The 21,354-nt window shown below is 39.3% G+C and overlaps 1 protein-coding gene across 5 annotated transcripts in view; it reads right to left on the bottom strand.

Annotated features, from left to right (window-relative positions):
- ADD3 (adducin 3) overlaps positions 1 to 21,354 on the bottom strand; it is a 91,972-nt gene that overhangs the window by 4,244 nt on the left and 66,374 nt on the right. For all 5 annotated transcript variants that reach the window (XM_039708977.1, XM_039708975.1, XM_039708979.1 and 2 more), the window contains 11 exons: positions 20,073 to 20,296; positions 9,256 to 9,394; positions 7,705 to 7,856; positions 7,510 to 7,590; positions 6,282 to 6,431; positions 5,238 to 5,381; positions 5,051 to 5,149; positions 3,708 to 3,890; positions 3,205 to 3,462; positions 2,050 to 2,169; positions 686 to 775 (listed from right to left, as the gene is read on the bottom strand). In XM_039708977.1, the coding sequence (XP_039564911.1) occupies positions 686 to 775; positions 2,050 to 2,169; positions 3,205 to 3,462; positions 3,708 to 3,890; positions 5,051 to 5,149; positions 5,238 to 5,381; positions 6,282 to 6,431; positions 7,510 to 7,590; positions 7,705 to 7,856; positions 9,256 to 9,394; positions 20,073 to 20,267 (1,611 nt within the window). In that variant the 5' untranslated portion in view covers positions 20,268 to 20,296. The remainder of the gene's footprint in view (positions 1 to 685; positions 776 to 2,049; positions 2,170 to 3,204; positions 3,463 to 3,707; positions 3,891 to 5,050; positions 5,150 to 5,237; positions 5,382 to 6,281; positions 6,432 to 7,509; positions 7,591 to 7,704; positions 7,857 to 9,255; positions 9,395 to 20,072; positions 20,297 to 21,354) is intronic.

Genomic DNA, 21,354 nt, shown 5'->3' with positions numbered 1-21,354 from the left:
CAAAGAATTTAACAGTTAAAAAATATGAAGCAACAAGCAAAACGTTCAGGTATTTTTTTTTTTTGGCCAGTTTGATGACAAAGTTTTGGCAGGGAATACAGAATTAAAACACACATGTACTAACTGTTGGATAGCTGGAAACTTAGAATTCCAATTCACCACAGTATGTTGGATAACCTTATTAGGAATATCTATAGTGTTTGGAAGTATATTCTAGTCAAGAAAATATTAATATGGGCAGGTAAGAAACTGGAAACCCTCTCTCCCAATAAGAAGCCTGTTTCTAATGAAGGCTGCCTTCCACATGGTCACATCCCACCTTTTTAACTCAGCTACTTCTTGGACTCAATTGTTATCTTTAGCATCACTTCCACAGACTAATGAAGGCTATTTTTGGCCCCATGCATTCCAAAGTTCTTCCTCTCTCACTTAAATGAGCTTAGATAAGGATCCTACTTCATTAACATTAATGGCAGTAAACTTAACATGCACATCTCAATTTGAAACCAACTTTTAAAACCTTTAAAATGAAACATGAATAAGGTGCATCACACCTCTAAAACTGGCATTAAAATAATCAGTTCTAACAACACATTCAGAATGAAAATGACCCAAGCTGACATTTGAAAGACAGACAGCCAAATTACCTGAACATCTGCAAATTAGTTAATTATGTTGTACTCACTGAACTTGGCTTTTTATCCACAACAATCCCTGCGAGCAGCTGAGACTGAGGTCCTGCTGTCTTTAGGTCATATCGGTTTTGCTCCCTTATCTATAGAAAGAAAATAAACCAGGTTAGAAAAAGATATTTCTCTTTAATGAACCCTATGCACATCAGTTTTGCAAAACCAGTAACACAGGCAGCAGTGAATGGCTGGAGAGTCAAGCTGTGTGCTGCTGCACCTAAAGATTAAGAACTCTTCTTCCACCTCTGAATACACAGCATATGTTGTTTGGCTCTTCCAATACTCACAAACATATACCCCAGTCCCAGTTCTTGCACTTTTTGTAAGCCAACATTTAGAAAAAAACTCCCAGGAATAGGCCCTGAACTGTCCTCTCCACATCATAAAGGATGCATGTTCAGCTATTGGAGAAAACTCTGTGGTCACACAGATGGGTAAAGTTTTTCCTTCTGTGAATAGTTTATAGTTTTCCCTAAAATAACAGCCCTAGCTTCTAATTGTCAGAGCTTAAGAGATCGACAGATAAGATATAAATACCAATACAGATCATATAGAAAAAATCTTATAGCAGAGAATTAGGAATAAACTCTCTGTGAGCCAGTGACATGCATGAATTTAAAAATCATTGCCTGGGACATGTATTATTAATCTCTGGATGATTAGAGGGTGCCTTTCCAGTTCTGAGGAAAGGAGTTACTCCTTCTAACGCCACTTCAGTCCCCAAGGACACTGATACAGTGCTTTCCAAGAAAGAAAAAAATATGCAATCCAATGAAAAGTGTCCTGAATATCTGTTAATATAGTTATGCTGAGGGTGGAGTATTTGGTCAGTCTGATAATCAGTGCCTTTCATGCTGGAAGGGAAAAGCACAGTGATATTTCTGTTTACAGAGAGATCCAACAATAATCTCTCATTTTCTTTTTTTACTGCCGTTAGAAATTCCAGCTTAACAAGCACTAGGCAAATTAAAACAGAACAGAACAAGATTAGAGTCTGAGATTGAATCATGTTGCAGATGATGCATAGCAATTCTGTTGGTGTTGACACGTAATTATCTACTAAATAAAATACTAAATAACAGAGACTACCATTCCAAATCTATCATTTCCAGAGTTAACACTCATCCTTCATCAGACTATTGCATTCAAAATTTAAATATATAAATATTGCATACATTTCTACAGATTTTATGTATATCATACATTTAGATATATGTCTTTGGTGCCAAAAATCACATATAGTGTAAGAACCTTCTTAATAAAATCAAAACATTTGAAAATGTTATTTTACTTCTCTGCTGAATCATTACTTGAACACATAATTTTATTTGGAAATGTTACAATTTTCAGTTCATTTTACCTTATTTCTCTTTTCCAACACTTCACTTGGGTTGGTGTTTAGAGGAACAAATTGGTTTGGATCTTCAATTTTGATTGGCGTTCCTCCACTAGTCTTGGAGGAGTCATCAGCTTTCATCCACTTAAAGAGGGGGAAAAAAAAAGATAGAAGCTAAAATACCCAGTATGATGGAAAGGAACAATTCTCTGTGTTCTTAATGTCAAAGAAGAGATATCAAGAAAGGACTTTCTGACTTTATTTTCAATTCCACATGACACCTAAAAATAATTCCAATTCCTTTACAGGTCTGTGTGTTTGCCCAAGAGGATTTTAAGTTGCCTTGAACATGACTAATTTTGTAAATACTGACATACATTCCTGAAAAATGCAGTGTCAGCTGTGTACTAATGATGCTGAATTTAGAAAGGATCACACTTTCTAGTAACTGGCACATAGATCCAGAGCCCTTGCTCATGCAAACAACTTCCACCTCTGCTGACCACACACTGACTATAGTTTTTTTCCCTTCTCAAGCAGGGTGTTTTTCCCAAACTCAAGTTTAGAAACCTGCCAGCCTGCCAGCAGGAGGAGCTGATGCTTTTATAGTTGTACTGGGAGCAGCTGAAGAGCAATAACACGCTCTGTAGTCCCACGAGGGCCACCTCTCTGCAGGCAGGAAACTAAGTGTAAGCATCTTGCTGAGCTGCAGGAGGGGAAAATCATCATCGTTAAAAGCCTGTAGCACGAACAGACCTTTTGAAAGCTGTTTTCAGCAGGCTCACAAATAGAAAGGGGACAGCAAGAGATGAATTAGAGCTTGTGTCTCCTTCATGTGAAAGAAGAACAACCCACGGCTGACTTAAAGCCTTACTATATTTAGTGGATAACTAATAGCACAAGAAGAAGTGGTAGAAAAACTGTTTTCTATTTCAGGAATAAAAAGAACTGCAAAATCATTGTTAAATTTTATCATAAAGTGTTACTCTTACAGTCAACCCCTGTCTCCTCAAAGGGAGGAGACCCTTAGTACCAATGTCATTAAGGCTCTGAAAAGCCAATTTAAATTGCTCAATAAACTTATTTGTTAATCCTATTCAAGATTTCCTCATATAAACTGTGCATGACTTACTTTCAAGTAGGGCAAAACCAAAGTGACTGTCCAACATCTCAACCTACCGTGATCTTAGTCCTGGGACTGGTTTCCCCGTTCCAGGACTCCTCAGGCACATTAACTTTCAAGTATGTGTTTGGAGAGTTCAGCCATCTTGTCTTCTCTCTCTGTTGCCTCTGTGCAAGGAATTTCAGGGGGGAAAGTGGGACTGTATCATCTTCAAAGGAAAAGGCAGTCACAGTGGCTGGGATCTCAACATCACTCTTATGTCTGGGTTTTTCCCTGACTAATGGTTGCCTATAGGCATAGCCAGTTCTGTATCCCTGTGGAGGAGGAAAGAAAGAAAAAAATGTTTAAAAAATTAAAATTAAGATTTTTCACTATTAAGTTGCTATACATTTGTAAGATAGTGGGACAAAATTGAAGCTCAAAGCATTATAAATTCTTTTTAAGACAGACTACTGCTGTCAGAAACAGTATGACTAAAGAATTGTTTGCTTTACAAAAGTTAATCATACACTCAAAACCTTACAGGACTACATAGATATCACCAGCAATGTGCTCTCACCAGGTTGTCCAGCATCCTCATGAGTGCTTCAAATTCTTGCTCCCCAACTTTCCATTTTTGTTGTGAAGCCATATTAACTCCACCTCCTCCCATTGCTGCCACGGCGTGTGTGGAAGGCTTGAACTTCTGCAGATCCAGTAGTAGGAGATTGTCTATCCCACCTGCTCCAGCTAGTGCATGTACCTAGAGACAGCAGGGAGTACATTTCATTTGTGAAAAAGCTTTTGTATGCTCTGCTTTTCTGAATTTGCAGTAGGAGGTTGCTTAAATACATGCTGTGGTTACTTCTCAAGCTAGTTTTCTACTGTCCAAAAAATGTATTAAAATACATAGCAAGTGACTGCTACAGAAAGCATTATATAATCTGCAATTAATTGCACTTCAAAAGGAGTAGATTGAAACACTTGCTTTCAGAGTACCTTAAAAACAGCTTTCTGCATCACAAGATTAAAAACTTTTCATTTTTCTTGTAGTTTCAAAATGAAAGAGTGTCTGAACTCAAAGGAATGGTAGGGCAAGGAAGGAAAGGAATGGGAGCCTGCCATTTGCACATCCAAATGCCTCTTTGGGAGGACAGAATCACTGGGGAACAAGACCAAAGTGATGAAGTTTCTGAAAGGTGAGAACATTTTCAGTGGCCTCTCTTCACAGGAATGGGAGCCTGCCATTTGCACATCCAAATGCCTCTTTGGGAGGACAGAATCACTGGGGAACAAGAACAAAGTGATGAAGTTTCTGGGGACGGGCTCAAAACTTATGAAAGGTGAGAACATTTTCAGTGGTCTCTCTTCATGTGTTATAGGTAACATCTGGATACCTAACCAGGTGGCTAAAGTTAGATGGAATGGAAACAGTGAATTTGTGATTCAAGTTATTTTTAAATATGCCACCCACTACCATTGCTCTAAAGACCTTCTTTTAATTTGTCTTCACAAATCTGAGATCACAGAGAGAAGCTTTTCTTGTCACAACATTCAGCTTCAGTAAAGGAGCTGGCTCTCAAGAGATCTTAAGTCACACTTCCCCATGCAGTGAGTACCAGCAAATCTATCATCTGACAGATTCCCTGCATGAGGCTCACTCTGCACAGCATGGAACAAAACCTCCTGTACCCTTTGGAGTGTAACACCACTGAGACTGTGTCAATGTTCCTAGAGTGAGTATTTGTGCTATTCCCTCAGTGATTCCCTGATCACTCCAGACTCTCTTTGACCAGGTATACAGGATTACTGGATTCCACAACTCCAAAACTGTGTGATCTAAGAGGAATTCCCATCTGGGGTACAATCTGTAACTCTGCAGCACAAGTATTTGAAATGAAACACAGATAAATTCTCTCTCACCTGAGTTTCACAGGCCAGTTGCACATTGAAAATATAGTGGAATGCTTCTTCCAGTGTCTCTCCTAGTGTTACCACACCATGGTTTCTCAAAACTAATACCTAGTAAATGAAGACACTAATGTTAAATGGTAGAAACTGGAGCAGGACATGAAAATTGTTTATGAAGACCATAAATGAGGTTGAATACCTTGCAACTGGGTCCAAGAACTTTTTGAAGCTGAATTCTCTCTTCCTGTTCATCAAGAGATCCCTGGTAGTTGTAATAAGCAACATCTCCCAGAATCAGAGCCTCTTGTGATATGGGAAGGATGCCACACTTCATAGAAGAAACCTGTTTCATGAAAATGGAATGCTGGTAACTAGGGAAAAATGGAACTCTTAAAACTCACATCTCAACCACCCAAGCCTTAGCAGGGTGTACTTTGGTAGAAGAGAGACAAACTCCACAGGGAGAGCATAGAAACAACTCCCCCACCAGTCTGATTTGCAATAGGGTGACAGAGGTGCTGCTACCCAGTCTAGGGACATATTTATCAGAGGAAACTTTTGTGAATTTTATTCATGTTTAATTCTCAGCTTACTTAATGGCTTATCCTTCTTTCTCACATTTATTACTTCAAAAAGCTAGCAGAAAAGAAATTATTCATTCTTTTATATTTTGTCTGTAGCCAAGGAATGTATATATATACATGTATATATATATATATATATATATATATATATATGTATATATATGCATATGCATTTCTAGATAAAATAAATAAGAATTTAGTTATTTTAAACCAATTCTTTCAGGTCTCCTTACATTTTTATCATTATTATCCAGACCATTTAAAGTTTATGTTAACTATAACATTTGAATACCGAGGTAAATCCAAACTAAGTGTAACAACTAATCAAACCATTAAAAAATGGAGCTGCATAATGCAAATGAAGATTATTTATACAGCATATTATATTATCTAGGATACTATAAATAAAGCTTGTGTAAATTATTTGCTTTATCTTTTTAATATTTGCTTTACAACCTCCTCAACCTTGGTAAAATAATCTCTGATCATCAGTTTATTCTGATGCCATTCCACTGTGGTGGCCCAGCCCTCTCTCACACTTTTATTTAGCAGTGCAGAGTTGATAATAAACCAAAAATTAAACTGCTGTGAGGAGAAATACGCCGTAAGTTCATAAGGTAAAGCTGTTTTCTTTCAGTCTGTGCCAGAGGAAGACTTACAGCAGCTGTGGCAGGGGTGTGGATGTGTATGACACATCTGACATCGGGGCGGGTGGAGTAGATGGCCACGTGTGGACTGAAGCCCACACTGTCAATACTGAGAGCTGTGCTTCCCTGGTCCACTACATCTCCTAGGATGTTCACCTTAACCTGAAAAAGGCAAACAGAGAAATGACACTCAGAAAGGTTGTGACAACTCCAGTTATCAATAAAATAGTCTTCCTTTCGTATTTAGCACCAAATTTCCTCGCACATATTCAAGGCTCAGAGCACAAAAAAGGTAGGAGAGCAGCCATGAATGTGTGTGTCAATAAACCACCCTGCTTGTACTTGATAACCCTTGACAGCTGTTGGTAGTTCAGTCATGGAAGAAGTAAGGTTTAGACCCTGATACAACATATATTCTACTTCAGTCAGGTTGACCTTTCCTTATTTCTGACTTTCAAAAATGCATTCCATTAACATTTCCTACATTTTAAATATGAAGGTAACTCAGAGCCTGAGAAATTTCTAGTAAGAATATTCAATGCACAAGGAATTTTCAGATTAATTTGAATTACTAAAATAGTAATTGGAATTATTAAAATAGTAATTCCTGGATCAACAAAAAACTACAGCAGGGTTATGTGTCATGGTATTTTGGTTCTGTGTTTGCTGTGTAATAGTATCAGTCTCATTTTGGTACCCCTTTCACCTTGAGGCAGCTTCTTTACAGATAGGCACTGACATGAAGAGCATATGGCAGGTTCTACACCAAAAGATGTGTGATTTAGCAGCTACCACTGCCGAAATACCAGCCTGTAACTTCACCCAGCTCATTTGCTGGGCCTGGGGAAGATTATTTGACTTTATCTCCTCACTTCTAAAGGTAAGAGGTGATTCTGATAACACTACTCCTACAGAGTCATTTCACATGTGTTGCCACACTCTCAGGTTATAAGAGGCTACACTGAGGTTATGGTGAGCTTCATCAGACAGGAACACAAAACTTTCCTGCTCCACATGGAAGCTGGAGACAAAGAAACAAAAAGTAAAACTAAACCCAAGAAGAAATACTGGCAACAAAGGCTGCAACCATCTAAGCAGTTAATCAGCTTTTCATCTGGTGGGTAAATATTAAAAAACCCCAAACAACAGCATAATTACAGAAGTCCATTTAAGCAGCCACAGAAGTATTTTAGAAAACAGGATGAACCTTGTTGGTTATTACAGCAGGTGAAACACGTACCAAATTAGAAGCTGAAGCTTCAGAAAAGGACAGCCCTCTTGGAATAATTAGAATGTGGTCATGTTCTTTGCTTACTCTTACCTGCAAAGGAGACAGGAAATGGATTACTGATCTAATTTACATTAATCAGGGGGAAAAATAATTTGAATGAATAGGTGAGTTTCTAAGTAAGTTTTTTTTCTCTAAAATACTTACTGTGATATAGGTATTTGGCAAATGTGCCCACCCAAACAAGTCAGCCAATCTGTATAAACTGGCCAACTTGCAACGAGTGAGTTTTTCTCCCTTAACAAATGAGGAGGTATCTACCCCAGGTAGGTCATTGATGGGTGTAATCATTCCATGGCCTGAAAAAAGACAAAAATAAATTATGGCCAGTTAGACAGTTAAACATATTTCCAGCTATGCCACGATCTTCCAGATGCAGTGTGGTTAGCAAATGGTTAGCACAGCAGTATCAGCATTTATGAGACTGAATAAAGGTTTTCCTGAGCTGACTCCTGAATCAATGTCCTACATGGGACTGGAACTGTGCTCTAAGACTTTTGTCACTAATGAAGTATTTTTATATGTTACTTTGAGGTTTTTTGTTACAGGAGAAGACATCCCTTGTAGATGGGATGACACCAGCTTCTGACACCAGCGAAACTAATTTAAAAAGATATCTCAGTCTCAGCACTTCAATTCAGCCCTAATGAAGAAATTAGGATTAGTGCAAGAGTTCTCAAACCCTTAGATAGAAGATATCACCTCTTAACAGAGAAATCAGTTTCTGTCTTTGACTTGTGACTACACGAACATACCCCTGGTGCTTCTCATGAATGCATGACAGCCTTCTGAGAGCCCACAACCTTTGTTTAGAGGGAAAGTTAAGACCAAAAGAGGTAATAGTAATTTTGGTTTTCAACAAAAGGAGTGTGTACTTTGAGATCTGTCCCCATTGTCCCTAGCAAACACAGCAGAGACAACAGTGGGACACAGAGTCTCAGTAACCAACCAGAGATGGGCATACGAGGTTATTTGGGCTCTCTGTTCTCTTCCACTCATTTTGTTAAATAAACCCTGAAGTACCATTTTGGGACCAAATCTCCAAAGATGATGAATGCTGACAGCTGCCACTGTACTTCAGGCTTGTAAGTTCCCATATGATGTCCACCCACAGAACTTAAACTGACTTGAATGTCTCAGTGCTTCATGACTTGGAAAGAACTTGGGTGTTAACTGCGAGATCCCAGTGACATCTTTACAAGTAGACTGCAGACTAGAAGCTGAACTAGAAGTTCTTAACTGTGGGAGCTGTTTATCTGATAATTCAGTTTGCCAGGGGATTCTCCCTACCTCAGAGTTCTTGGTTTTTTTTTTAGTAACAATCTATATGCAAGAGTAGAAAAATAAAGAAACTAAATGTATTTCTATTTCACATTTCAGTTCATATTTATGTTAAACTCCTAATAGTAACAGAACACAACATTTTGTTCCCTATGTCAGTTCAACTTTTATTAACAAATTACAGAATGACTGAGTTTGAGGATTCCAACCATTTTGGATATCATTATACAAGTCAAAGAATTTGAGAGAATGAAGCCTAAAAAAGCAAGTTAAGGCCACCATCTGCACTACTTCACAGCTGAAGCAAGCTCTGACAGAATTTTTATCCAAGGAAAGAGGAGATCCCAGCATTCCTAAGCCCTGGTAATAATTAAAAAAAAAAAAAAAAAGAGAGCAGTTTATGTATAATTCACTTACTGAGTGGAGTTGAGGAAAAACCTGTAAAAGTGCTCGCTGTAATGTACTCAGCAATCTGCTGTAATGCAAGCAGTCCAGTGGGGTTATTGCCCTTCTTCATCTGTTCTTGAATAAGGCATTCCAGATCTTCTCTAAAAGCCTGTAGAAACATTTGAGAAACATCAAGGAAACCCGGCCTTGATAATCTTATTTCTATTATAGGTGGGGCTGGTAGTTTTACCTCATATTAATGTTACATGAAACTTCCCCATAGACTTTGTTTTTAGCTGTTTTAACTTTGTCAGACTTAATCATCTGACCTAAACTTTGTATGCTAGGTACTGGCAATTTAGGGGGCAGAAAGGAGGAGTTTGGTCACAGAGGATTTACTATTTCACAGTACAAAACAATATAAAATGTATTTTTAAAAAATTATTAAACCCATTTTTATCAGTAATTAAAGTGTTGTCCATATTTTGGAAGAGATAATTGAAATTTTATCAGGATGTGTTGCTTTCTGTGCTGGATATTTTTTAAATAATGTAATCCCTCTGAAAACCCATTCAAGTTTGATAAAGTTATAAACAACTGGAAAACTGGAGCTCATCCATGCTCAAATAATATCACAGACATGCAAAAACTAGAAGGAATGCTATCTCCTCTCTATTTCTTTCCTTCCCCAAAGGGAAAAAAACCTTCCTTCTTTTTCTGAATAAAGTGACTGCAAGCCCAAGAGATAAACTCTTGCAGAACATATAATGAAAAAGTTTTCATGGTATCAAATTTAATATACTATGCACTGTGGACAAAGCCTGTTCCTTATCAAATTTAATATACTATGCACTGTGGACATAGTATAAGATATACATGAGATGATAAACAGATTATTCCCTATCTACAACAAACCCCTGTCCTAGGACCACTGCAGTACTGACATTCCTAGACTAAATAAATTCTGCTCCTTCAAACTTATAGGTTACATTTTCTAGCCCTCTCATTACTTCTTGGCAGCATCTTGCAGCTTTTCCCCAAACTTGCAGTACCCAAAGCTGCACACAACACGAGCTGAGGTGGATTGTGAACACTCCTCCTGGTTCCTTCCAAAAAGACATTTGGTGTCTTTACCACGCAGCTGGCTCCTATTATAACTCCAGACTATTCCCTGTAAGTAATTGCTCCTTTCAGTTTGCCTTCCTTGGCAGAGCACTTGCTCTCAATTAAAGAAAGAAAACAGTTCTGTATGACAAATGTAATTTCTTCACTGAATTTTAATTCAGTCCTTCAAAACACCCACTCTGTTGGGCAAAATCCACCAATCCCTTGGGTCTGCTCACCAACAGGTTTTGATTAGTAAGAGAGAGTGCTACTGAACCCCACAAAGAAATCCTCAAGATTCTACTTGATACAGCCTCCTCAGCTGGACAGATGAGTCTCCATGACTACTAATTAGCAACTTTTCAGATATCAGTGCTCTCCTTAGAATAATTTTGTCAGGATCATGTTTGTACCTGAGACTTGCCAGATCTCCCTAAGTCCTCTAAAAATTTCCCCTGACTGACTCTGATGGATCTGCTGCACAGATCTCTCAGTGTAGACCAGAATATTCACGTGGCATCTCCCAACAGCTGAAGAACCTCTCACCAGCCTGAAGATGCATAGGCAAAGTCAGATTTTTCTCTTTTGTGGCTGCTGTTGGTAAGGTCTATGCAGCAGGAGAAAGGAGCAGATGAGGAAAAGGGAAGAAAAAGCACAGAACTGAGAGAGGAAAAAACCTAACTGGGGGAGAAGAAGTGGAGGACAGGGAGCAATGTCCATAAACTGAAACGTGCGAAGCTCCAGCTCAACGTGAGGAAGAGCTTTAGATCAAGGGTAGCAGAGTGCTGGACCAGGCTGCCCACTTCTCTGCAGTATATTAAATTATTGCTCCTTCAACCCAACAAGGACTATAAAAAAGATCTGCAAAAACATTAATAGTAAACTCTTATTAGTCATACTCAGACTTCTGGAGGTTTTTTAAACCTGTACAAGTAATGTTACTTCCATAGAAGAAAAAAAAGGTAATATTAGTATTTTGGGAAATTTTTGAAAGAAAGATTTTTTAGTTTATTGTATATTGTATTTTTAATTCTTCTGCTTTTTGATCATGTTAGCTTCCTTCTTCTGAGCTTAATTTTGCACCTTAATGCTAACAGTAGTGTGTTACACATTTGCTGAGACTACTAGAAATGAGGATTTAGTGTTGTATCAACAGCTCTGTTAAACCAAACAAGCAGCTTCCCTTAAAAACAGTTTTAGAAATAAGAGAAGATAGGTAAGAGCCAGGAAAGTAGCAAATGTGGAGGTTTGGAATGAGCAGTAAAGCAGGTGAGAATATGGATGAAGTGCATAAAATCAGGTATGCAATTTATCCACATGCCAGTGCATAATGATGTTTTCTAGCAGCCTGCAGCCTGCCACATGGCTATCAATGAATATTTCACTACAGACCTCTGAAACTTGGAGCTGCATATCCTTAGGTAACCACCCCACACGTGCTAACACAACCTTCCTCCATTTCTGGTCATCCCAGTGGGCTTCTATGAAGGGCACCACGTTCTTGTGGTCAACAATTTACCTTTAATAAGATTCATTAAATGAATTATATTTATTGGGTATTTATTTCACTGTACAAGACTGATTTCTGTAAAACCACAAGCTTGCAAGGCTCTGATTCTGGGATCTGACCAGAGCAGCAGGAGCCTGCTTCTAAAAACCTAACTAGGGCCTGGAGACCAAATGGTTTGGTTTTGCTTTAATTCATGAGATTGTAATATATTTATATATGTGTGGCATTACACTGCCCACAAATGATCAAGCAAAAGTCATACAAGTAAGTCATACTGGAGAGAGATGCTTTCAAAGAGGTGACAAACATGCTGCTCCAGCACAAAGCAGATATTTTTCAAGTAGAAAGGTAATTTCAGATGTAGTATTTGAAATGCTGACAAAGCAAAAACTGTACTGTCAGATGAATGAAAAATTATGTTAGTCAGCTGTATGCTCAGCATTGCTCAATCAAGAGAAAGTTTTGGGATTTAGTAGGCTCTTTGGGTACATGTACATTGTTTTGTTTGTTTGTTTGTTTGAAACCATGACAACTTTAGACATGAGACACTAAGAGCAGTGACTTTCTACAATGGGGTACAAATCCCACAGTGAGCAGCACAGCACTTCTTGGCTGCCCGTGATCCTGTCAACACAGCTGGACTCGACACAGCTGGACACCTGCCTGTGCCTGCGCACAGCGAGGATGTAGCCTGGCTAACCCACCCCTCCACAGCTGGGAATCATCTCCTGTTTGCACAAGCATCCTTCTGTCTTCAGGGACCTCACCTGCCCAGCCAAGCACCTGTGTCCCCCTTGTTTGTGCTGAAACAGCACAAACAGCATCAGACTGAAGGTCTGATAGGAAATATCCCAAGGTATGAGAACTGGGCCTGTGACAGCTACTGGGAAGGAGGCACAGTGACATTTCAGACAAGGTGCACAGCCAGGAGGATGCTGAGTAGGGCTTTTATTTTAGACACTCAAGTGAGTAGGCTGACCTTGGTAGAATGCAGGCTGCTGCTCTGCTTCCCCCTCACCCACCTTCTGAGTGCCACTCCACCAGCTTGCTCTGAGACATGGATTTCCCCAGTACTCAACAGTAAAAATGAACAGGGCAGCTCAGCCTGTTCCTAAAACTGTTTCCAGAATTTCACTCTTTCTAAAACTGTAGTCAGCTTTTTTACACCAGCTTAGACAGCCTCACAAGTTCTGCACAGCCTGCAGAACAGACACAGCTTTTCTTGATGGAGTCATTAGTAGGATGATTAGGTCAAGGTCTTTCTAATATCATAAAATTACTTCTCCAGAACTACTTGTAATCATCTTCCAAATACACATCATAGATTCAGGCAGTTTAGATGGAAAAATCTTTCAACTTAGATCTGCAAAAGTTCTCTGAAAGTCAAGAGTGAAGTTAACAAGCTCAGTTCTGACTCATTTACTTCCATTTTATTTCAGAAGTACAGTCTAACTGTGAGCTGACAGTGTAAATTTGGGCTTTTAAGAATCAAAGCAACATTTGCATGTACCAGTTGACAACTAGTATTTTTCAGTCAATATATGCAGGAAGAACTAGAATAATCAACTTGCTAGAATAACCTATTTTACATGGATACACATATACATAGTGCAGAATAAAAACCTTGGTATTAGTCTCTTCATCTTGCTAGGCAGCTCTCCAAGGATGTTAAGAAGTACAAAGGCTTATAAGTATTTTGACTATGCTGTTTCTTTTTTGTTGACCACTGATTTCTACATGTATCCAATAAAAAGAAGTAGAAATAAAATAATAAGCAAATAATAATGGTATACAAGTCATCTACAAGTACTCTACACCACTGCAAACCATTAAGAGGGGAAAGCACGTGCTCACATTAGGACTAATAACAGTAATGACTAAACAGTTTCACATCATTCTACAGAAAAATAGCTTATAAAGCACTGCTGTTAGACTAAAACGTGGCAAATGATACAAAAACCCATTCAACCATTTTCACTTTTGCCCATTTTGATCAGAGTTTCTAATATCTTAAATCCATTTTTAAAAAGGGCATAATTCAACTTATCTAAACATACCTATACAGAGTCTCTCAGCCAAATCTCCACCACTGAAGAAAAGTTTCAAAACTTAACTGGTATTTTGTCCTCGAGAGTGAAGAGACGTTAATTTTGGTTCCTGTGCTGTAAACACAGGAGAGGAAGACCTTCACTGACACAGCCAGCACGGCTCCTGAGAGGCTCTTTCAAGACTGAAGTTTAGATACAAACAGCCAGTGCCCTCAGTGGAAAAGGGTGGAGCTGGCCACAAAAAAACCGCCAGGGAGCGAAGGCTGGCGGGGAGAAGATAAGAGTCACAAAAAGTGTTTGTCAATGCCATGAAAGAGAACAAGGGGGATGGGGCTTCTGTATTGAGACAAAAAGAAGTAGGCTGGGTAGTAAGTATGGGGAATTAGCTGAAGTTATAATAATCTCTTCACTTGCACTGAAGGTGAGGGTACCTGGGCTGGATTTAGTGCCTGGGCTGACAGCAAGGTGCTCCCCACACAGAACTCAGCCTGTGCCAGTTTTTCCGGCTCCTCTAACCTGGTGCACACTGGTTTTCCTCCATGAGCTGCAGCAGTGTTCACTCCGCTTATCACTCCTGTGATAAGCAGCCCAGAGATACCCCATGATTACAGCCAAACCTGAAGCACTGAGCTCCTTTGCCAAGCCCATCCCCAGCAGCCCAGAGCCAGCCACTCACACAACTGCTGCTCTGCATGGGGGTCTGGGTCCCTCCCTTGTGTTCTCTCGTGGAGTGAAGCCATACCATACATCCTGCTAAATGGAATGTAAATGAAATGTAATGAATGTAAATGGAATGTACAATGCTAGACAAAATCAAATTTCAGCTTGTCAGGGGTCTCACGCATTTCTGAGCATAATTAACTGGGTTTTTCAGTATGTGAGGGACTTGGAAGTGTGGGAGCACATATGGAGAGGATGCTCTGGGAGGGATGGCAGAGCTCTTGCAGGGTGTTCTGGATGCACATGCTCCTGCAGCCAAGGAGAAAAGTCACCAGTCATGGCTTTCCAAGGTTTTCCAGGTATCGTTCAACATGTATCTGGTGGTATTTATATCTAATGAGAAAAAAACACAGTTCAAACTAAGTGGAAAGGAGCAATATGGAAACAGAGTGGAGTGAAGGGAACCCAGTTTTATAGTGAGAAAGAAGGGAAATTCTCACGATGTGCACTTGTGGTGGAGGACTTTGGTGTGAATTACAGTGCTCATCACAGCAACAGAAATGAATGACAGCTGGGCAGGGGGATTTCTTGGTCCTCACAGAGGTCTAGTGGATGCCCTTCATTCGAGACAATGTTACCCTGACCACAAACTCCCTCTCACTTACAATGCTGTCACAGTGCACAGGGGATCTTTAAGGGACATTTTGTAGTATGTCTCCAATGATGTGACAAGTTGAGGCCCTTGCCTCAAAACAAAAGGCCCTTGCCTCAAAACAAAATGCTGCACAGGTTGTATGACGAAAACATGCAACTCAATAAGCTATTGCAGTGGGAGGAGAGTCATGATTTCCCAGTAGGATATTGGGAAGATGTCAGAGAAGACAAAAGCCAGAGCAGGGAGCTGTAGAGTGAGAGGACTGCCCAGTGACAAGGTCCTCAGGTGATGCAAAAGGTTGTGAGTCCTTTGTGGCCAAAGGGTGAGGCTTCTGAAGGATGTGAAAGACTTTTGAACTTCTGAGAAAAGAGCAGTAAAAGCCAAAACATATGAGGAACTGAAAGGACTTTGATATTTTTAAGAAAATAAACTGCCAAAAGGGAGTGGTATTGCAAAAATACTGGATGTTCACTCAATACAAAATAAAGTAAACTAAACAACTGCAAAAGCTGGGGAAAAAATAAATTAAATAATCCTTCATCTCTGTCCTGATGGTTTGAAAATAACATATCCAGAAAAAAAATTCAAGTGTGGGTGGGATTGCTTGTTTTTGAGGAGAAAAATCTGCCTGCATGCTGCATGCTAAGGCAGACCTCTGAATAGAAGAGTTGCTAAGCTGTATAGTTATCTCCCCACTTTTTTTTTGGGCAAGACCGACTAGTGTGGGAGGCAGGGGGGTGTGTGCATGTGCAAGGCAGGAAGGGAGGCACAGTACAGAAGTACATTTTTAACCTCAGTACAACCTACCAAAATTGTTCAGTCTGGATAGTTTCACCTGAGCCTTCCTGCAATGGCAGTACCAAGCCAGAGTGGCCCTGAATTCCCTGCAGAGTCACGGTGGGTTGGTAGACACTCTCTAGATCCAGCACAAAATTAAAGTAAAGCCTGATGGGATCCTGTCAACACAGAGCTCAACTTAAGAAAAAACCCAGCTCCGAATAGCTGCATTTTATATGTAAAAATAGCCAGTGCACTTCCAATGGGTCTCAAGAAGCCACACAAAACTTCACTGGTAAATTAAAAACATAAACTGCACGCTTAAATTCCAATAACCGTGCATTTTTATGTTTACATGAAACAGCTGTTCAGCTCATTGCTTCAAACACAACTTCTTACATTAGTAAAAAGAATGAAATATATAATATATATATATACACACACATATTATCCTGCTAGCTGAAGCCTGTAGTTAGCTTTTCTGCTAAGTGGATAATAGTTTCACAAGGTGTCACTGCACTGGAAGCAGTGTGACACTGCAAACATCCAACACCTTCTTCCCTGCTTCACCATGGCTGTGGGGGTCTTCTTGCCATCTGTATCTGTATGCTCACTCAGCTCCTCAGTGCTGAACTGGCTGTTCAGTTTTCATACACACCATAATTGCACAACCACTGCCCTTTTTTAAAAAAGTGTTTTAAGAGTTTCTGGTTGCTATGGTGACAACACCAGAAAAATGCTAGGAGGAAATAAAGGCCAGAAGGACTTGTATACCATAAGTAAAGTAAGGAGTTTGATGGTACAGCAAATATATTTTTGGTCTGTGAAAAACACAGTAACTCTGTGTAACAAGCAACATATGACTGTTTAGCATACAGACAAAACTGTCTTTAATTGCAGAGTTAAGTTGGAAAATATAAAAAACCCCAAAACAACCAACCCATCTTTTCAGATTCTGGTTATATTACAGGGCAAGTATCTTGGGCCCAATAAGCAATAAAACTAGTCCACTGCATGAATGTACTACCTTTCTTTAAAAATAACATGCTACCTGAATCCTCTGAAACTGAAGATGTTACTAAAATAAACCTAAATGGCTTTGTTCTAAGATTGGCCAGCAGTACTTCTGGATGCTATCAGGCTGCTCAGGCCCAGCTGATTTTAATTTCTTTCCACCTTTCTAACACACACAGAAGAGCAAACATGTTCAGTTTATCAGATTCTCCAAGCTATCAGATACTCAGGGGCTACATGCAGCATTAGGCAAACACATCTGAGAACTCACTGATAATGTCAGGACATTCTCCATGGGCAATGGTCAGAAAACAACTATGATTTGTTTAAGGTCTAATATGAACAGACTCCAAGGCATTAGCAAACATCAGAAGTAATGGAAATAGCTTTTCAGTAGCTTTTAAATTATTTAATTTAGGAAAGGGAAATTGCACATCAGAAAGGAGTAGTCAGATTGCACACTAGTATGGGCACCAAACAGGACATCAGAGAGATGCAGCAGCTTGATGTTTGAAGATGTCTGGTCAGGCCTGTAGCCCTTACAACAACATGTACTGAGTAAAATATACGGTGGTTCCTGAAATATATTCTCTAATTTATTTTCTTGCTAAAGGATTTTGATTTTCCTACTTGAAAGAAAGAAAAAAAGCTTGTTAATAAAACCAGATTAAATTAGTAACTAAGCTTCCTACTATGTGACAGTGATTAAACCTTTAGTTTTGCACCTCTGCTCACAGAAAGTGCATGTTCAAAGCTCACCTCATCACCACTATAACATGCTTGTGTACTTTTAAGACAGTTACTATCCTTGCTAGGTACACTTCATATTTACTAATACTTGCTAGAAGAGGAGTCACTGACTATTTCTTTGATCTGAAAGCAATTATATACATAAGACTGGGTGAAGATTTACCAGCAAAGCAAGCTCTTCCTTAAACTGTCTCTCATAATTTCTCTTCTTCTAAACACCTTACAACTATATTCTCTCTGTCAAGTGGAACAAAATCCAGAAAAGCAACAAAGTTCCATGAAAATATCTAACACAATGTAATTCTGAAGCTATAGAACAAAAACAATGCTCTTCAGTTCAATTCTGAACCTGCGTTACACAGACTGGTAACAGGAACAATACTTTCTGGCCATTGTGTGATGAATTTTAAATTCAAGAGAACAAGGTAAATGTTTTCAGTCCTGAGTCCCAAGAACAGTATGACACACAGCAGCTGGAGCCTGGCACACTGCACCTTCCACCCCAAATAAATTCTGATGGACATTTGCTCACAGATACTGTATAAAAATGCTTTCATTTCCTTGCGTGAGAAATCACTGCAGAGTTCCTCTAAATTTTCTGTATCAGGAAAAGGGAGGATAAAAGGAGATACTTGAGGGGAAGTGGGAGCTCAGACAACTCCTCTTCGTGCCTGATCCCACACTCAGCTCCCACGTTCCCATTTCTCTCTAAGCCAAGCAGACAGCAGGACCCTGGCTTATTTGGACAACTGTTCCCTTACACAACAAAAACTTGCAACTTATTGGCAGTTCTGAACAGTCACTTTCCATAAAGTGCTGGGCTCAGCTTCTCTTGCAGCAGGACACTGACAAGCAGCCCAGCAGCTCTCTGTGCCACAATCTTGTGTTAAAACAGCAGCCTAAAAACTCAGGGGTTCATACCCCTCTTCACATCCCTTCTGAAAATCTGCATGCTGACACTGCATCTACTAAATAAAACACCACAGAGGCTGCGGCAAAGGGACTTTAATTACATCTGGCAGACTTGGCAAAAGATGCCCCAAAATGTTAATGAAATAGTTACACTCATCAGATTCAATACTGTCGTCAAAAGGACCCAAAACCCACCATCACATACAAAACCAAATGATCTCTCCAACTTATTTTTACCTGGTAGGCTAAAGATTTAGTCTTTCTGTGAGTCCTGGCTACTCATAATGTGAATATTTTAACAGGAATGAGTAGACTCTGATCACATTTTACAACTGAGTATTTAACATAAAATGATCATGATTAGAACATTATGCAACCTCCTTAGAGTATTTTCCTTATAAAAGAGCCTGGCTGCAAACCCAAGCTTGCACAAATTGACTTGAAAAATAATAAATTCCTTAGTCAACAGGTTCACGTTATAGTCAAAGCAACACAGATCCAAGAGACACTCCAGGACAACACTTTAGCAAACAATCCTGTTATTCATGGATGACTATAATAGGGTGATTACTAACAGCTGTTTGCAATCTCTTTACATATGGAAAAGCTTAAAAAAAAATTACAGAAGCACCCCAATTTACAGAGGAACTGAAGACAGAAGGATCTGTAAAGCTGCTTAGCCCCTTCCCAGTCCTATTATCCTCAAAACTCGCATTACACATGGATACTCCTAAAGGATCATTCCACAGGCCTTACTCACTCCCTATGCCTTCAAAATACTCAAGACAACAGCAGTACTTTCCAATGTACTCATCAGGTTAAACTCAAAGAATACAGGTATTAAAATATAAATTAAAACTACCACAAACGTGGTTCAATAGATTGAATAGTATTAGATGTAGTCTACACAAGTACAGAACTTAAACAACCAGTAGATGAGCACTAATATGGCCAAGTAGGGGTATGATCACCCTCAAGGACATAAAAAGAACATAGTCTAGCTTTTAAATAAACTTAACCTAATTATGAATGTTAATTAAAGCATTCCTGATGCAAATGATAGGTTAATATTCAAACCCAGAAAGCAGAACACCACGTAATGCCCTAATTTGTTCCTATTTGACCAGTGACTCCTTCACTCTCTTCCCCGTTCCTAAGTTTTAATTAGGAACCCTGCAGCCAGCCACATCTTTCTGTAACAATGCAATGAACCATAAGAATATAAAAGTATCAGGAGAAAAAAAAAACACTATAAAGGCTGCTTGTCCACAAACAAAACACCACACCAACAAAATGCTGGATAATCTGTTTAGTGACTTTTCGTAGAAGAGGGTGCAGAGATAGTCCACCTAGCTGTAGCACAGATTTCTATTTTTATAACACCCTTTCCATTTTACCCCCCATTAGTGGCACTCACAGGGCTCTGCAGTATCTGGGTGACCCTCTTCCTCTGCTCCATCATGTTGAAGTCCTGTCTGAGGTCAGGGGACATGTTTCTCTCCCGGATGTACTCCGGGTCATTCTCGTTGATGCGATCGAAGTACCGCTCTTTGTGAGGCATCGTGGCAGGGGGAGGAGTAGTGATCACCACCTGGCTGGCATCAGCACTCATGCTTCACCACTGTGCAGGGAAAGCTTCCCCTGAAACAAAAGGAAACCAGGGGAAAATGTCAGTTAAAGGAGGACAGTGCATGGAACTTCCAAGTCTGGACACAATTAATGTCCCTTTGCATCTCTGCAGATTACCTAAAATGAAAAGAGAACAAGTGAGTAACTATCACAATCAGAAAATGTAGGGAAAATTTTAGAAAAATGGTTAAAAACCATTAGTAAGTTCTCTGATAATGCATAATCTTTAGTTGAGGTAAATAAAAACCAAAAAGCATACAATTTGGAGTGACATTTAAAATGACCATTGTACATTTTACGACAAACTTTCCTCTGTAATTTTACACTACACTTATCACTTCCCAAGGTTTTTTATAGCTCTCCTTCTTGAGCTGTTCAAGCAAACACCCAGAAGAGAAGGTCTGTTTAATATCTGCTCAGAGCTCATTTCCCAGCTTGAATGAAGAAATTCCTCAATTACAGCATTTTCAAAGCATCTCATAACCACAGCTTAAAGACAAGGCTCCAGGACACTCAAGGACCACCAGAGAATTTCCACTGAGCTCCAGCTGGTGCCTGCTCTTTCACAAAACACTGGGAGACATAGAGGGAACTGCAGAGGTTGTATGTTGGCTTACACAGCACCGAGGCCACATCCATGGCAAACAGCTGAGCTTTAGCTTTTCTCCTTTTGTGTGCAATTGTATGCAAAGATTCTCACTGAAGCTCATTACATTAGGAAAAGAAAAAAAAACCCAACAAAAATACTTTCATGTCTTGGTAGAAAGCTTAAAAATCTCATTAAAAAACCCGATAAGCATTTGTAAACACAAGCAAAACTGGATCAAAAGGAAAGAAGCAGACACCTGAATTTTCATACAAAGAATCAGGCTCAAAAGCACACTCAGGAACACCATTCCTCAAAAGCTACTGAAGAGGGACACTTTCTCAGGTTTGAGGAACAAAGAGAAGCAGGATTTGAAGGACAAGATAAATGTATTATGAAAATACATTTTAACATGCAAATATCTACAGTCAATACATTTAATATAAAAATATTTGCATGAAAAAATATTTGGTATGTAAATTCA

This window comes from Passer montanus, unplaced genomic scaffold, assembly GCF_014805655.1.
Source record: "Passer montanus isolate IOZ18808 unplaced genomic scaffold, ASM1480565v1 scaffold21, whole genome shotgun sequence".
In the NCBI taxonomy this organism is placed as follows: Eukaryota; Metazoa; Chordata; class Aves; order Passeriformes; family Passeridae; genus Passer; species Passer montanus.
Note: the sequence above shows the minus strand (reverse complement) of the source record. Positions and strands in the feature narration are given on the sequence as shown.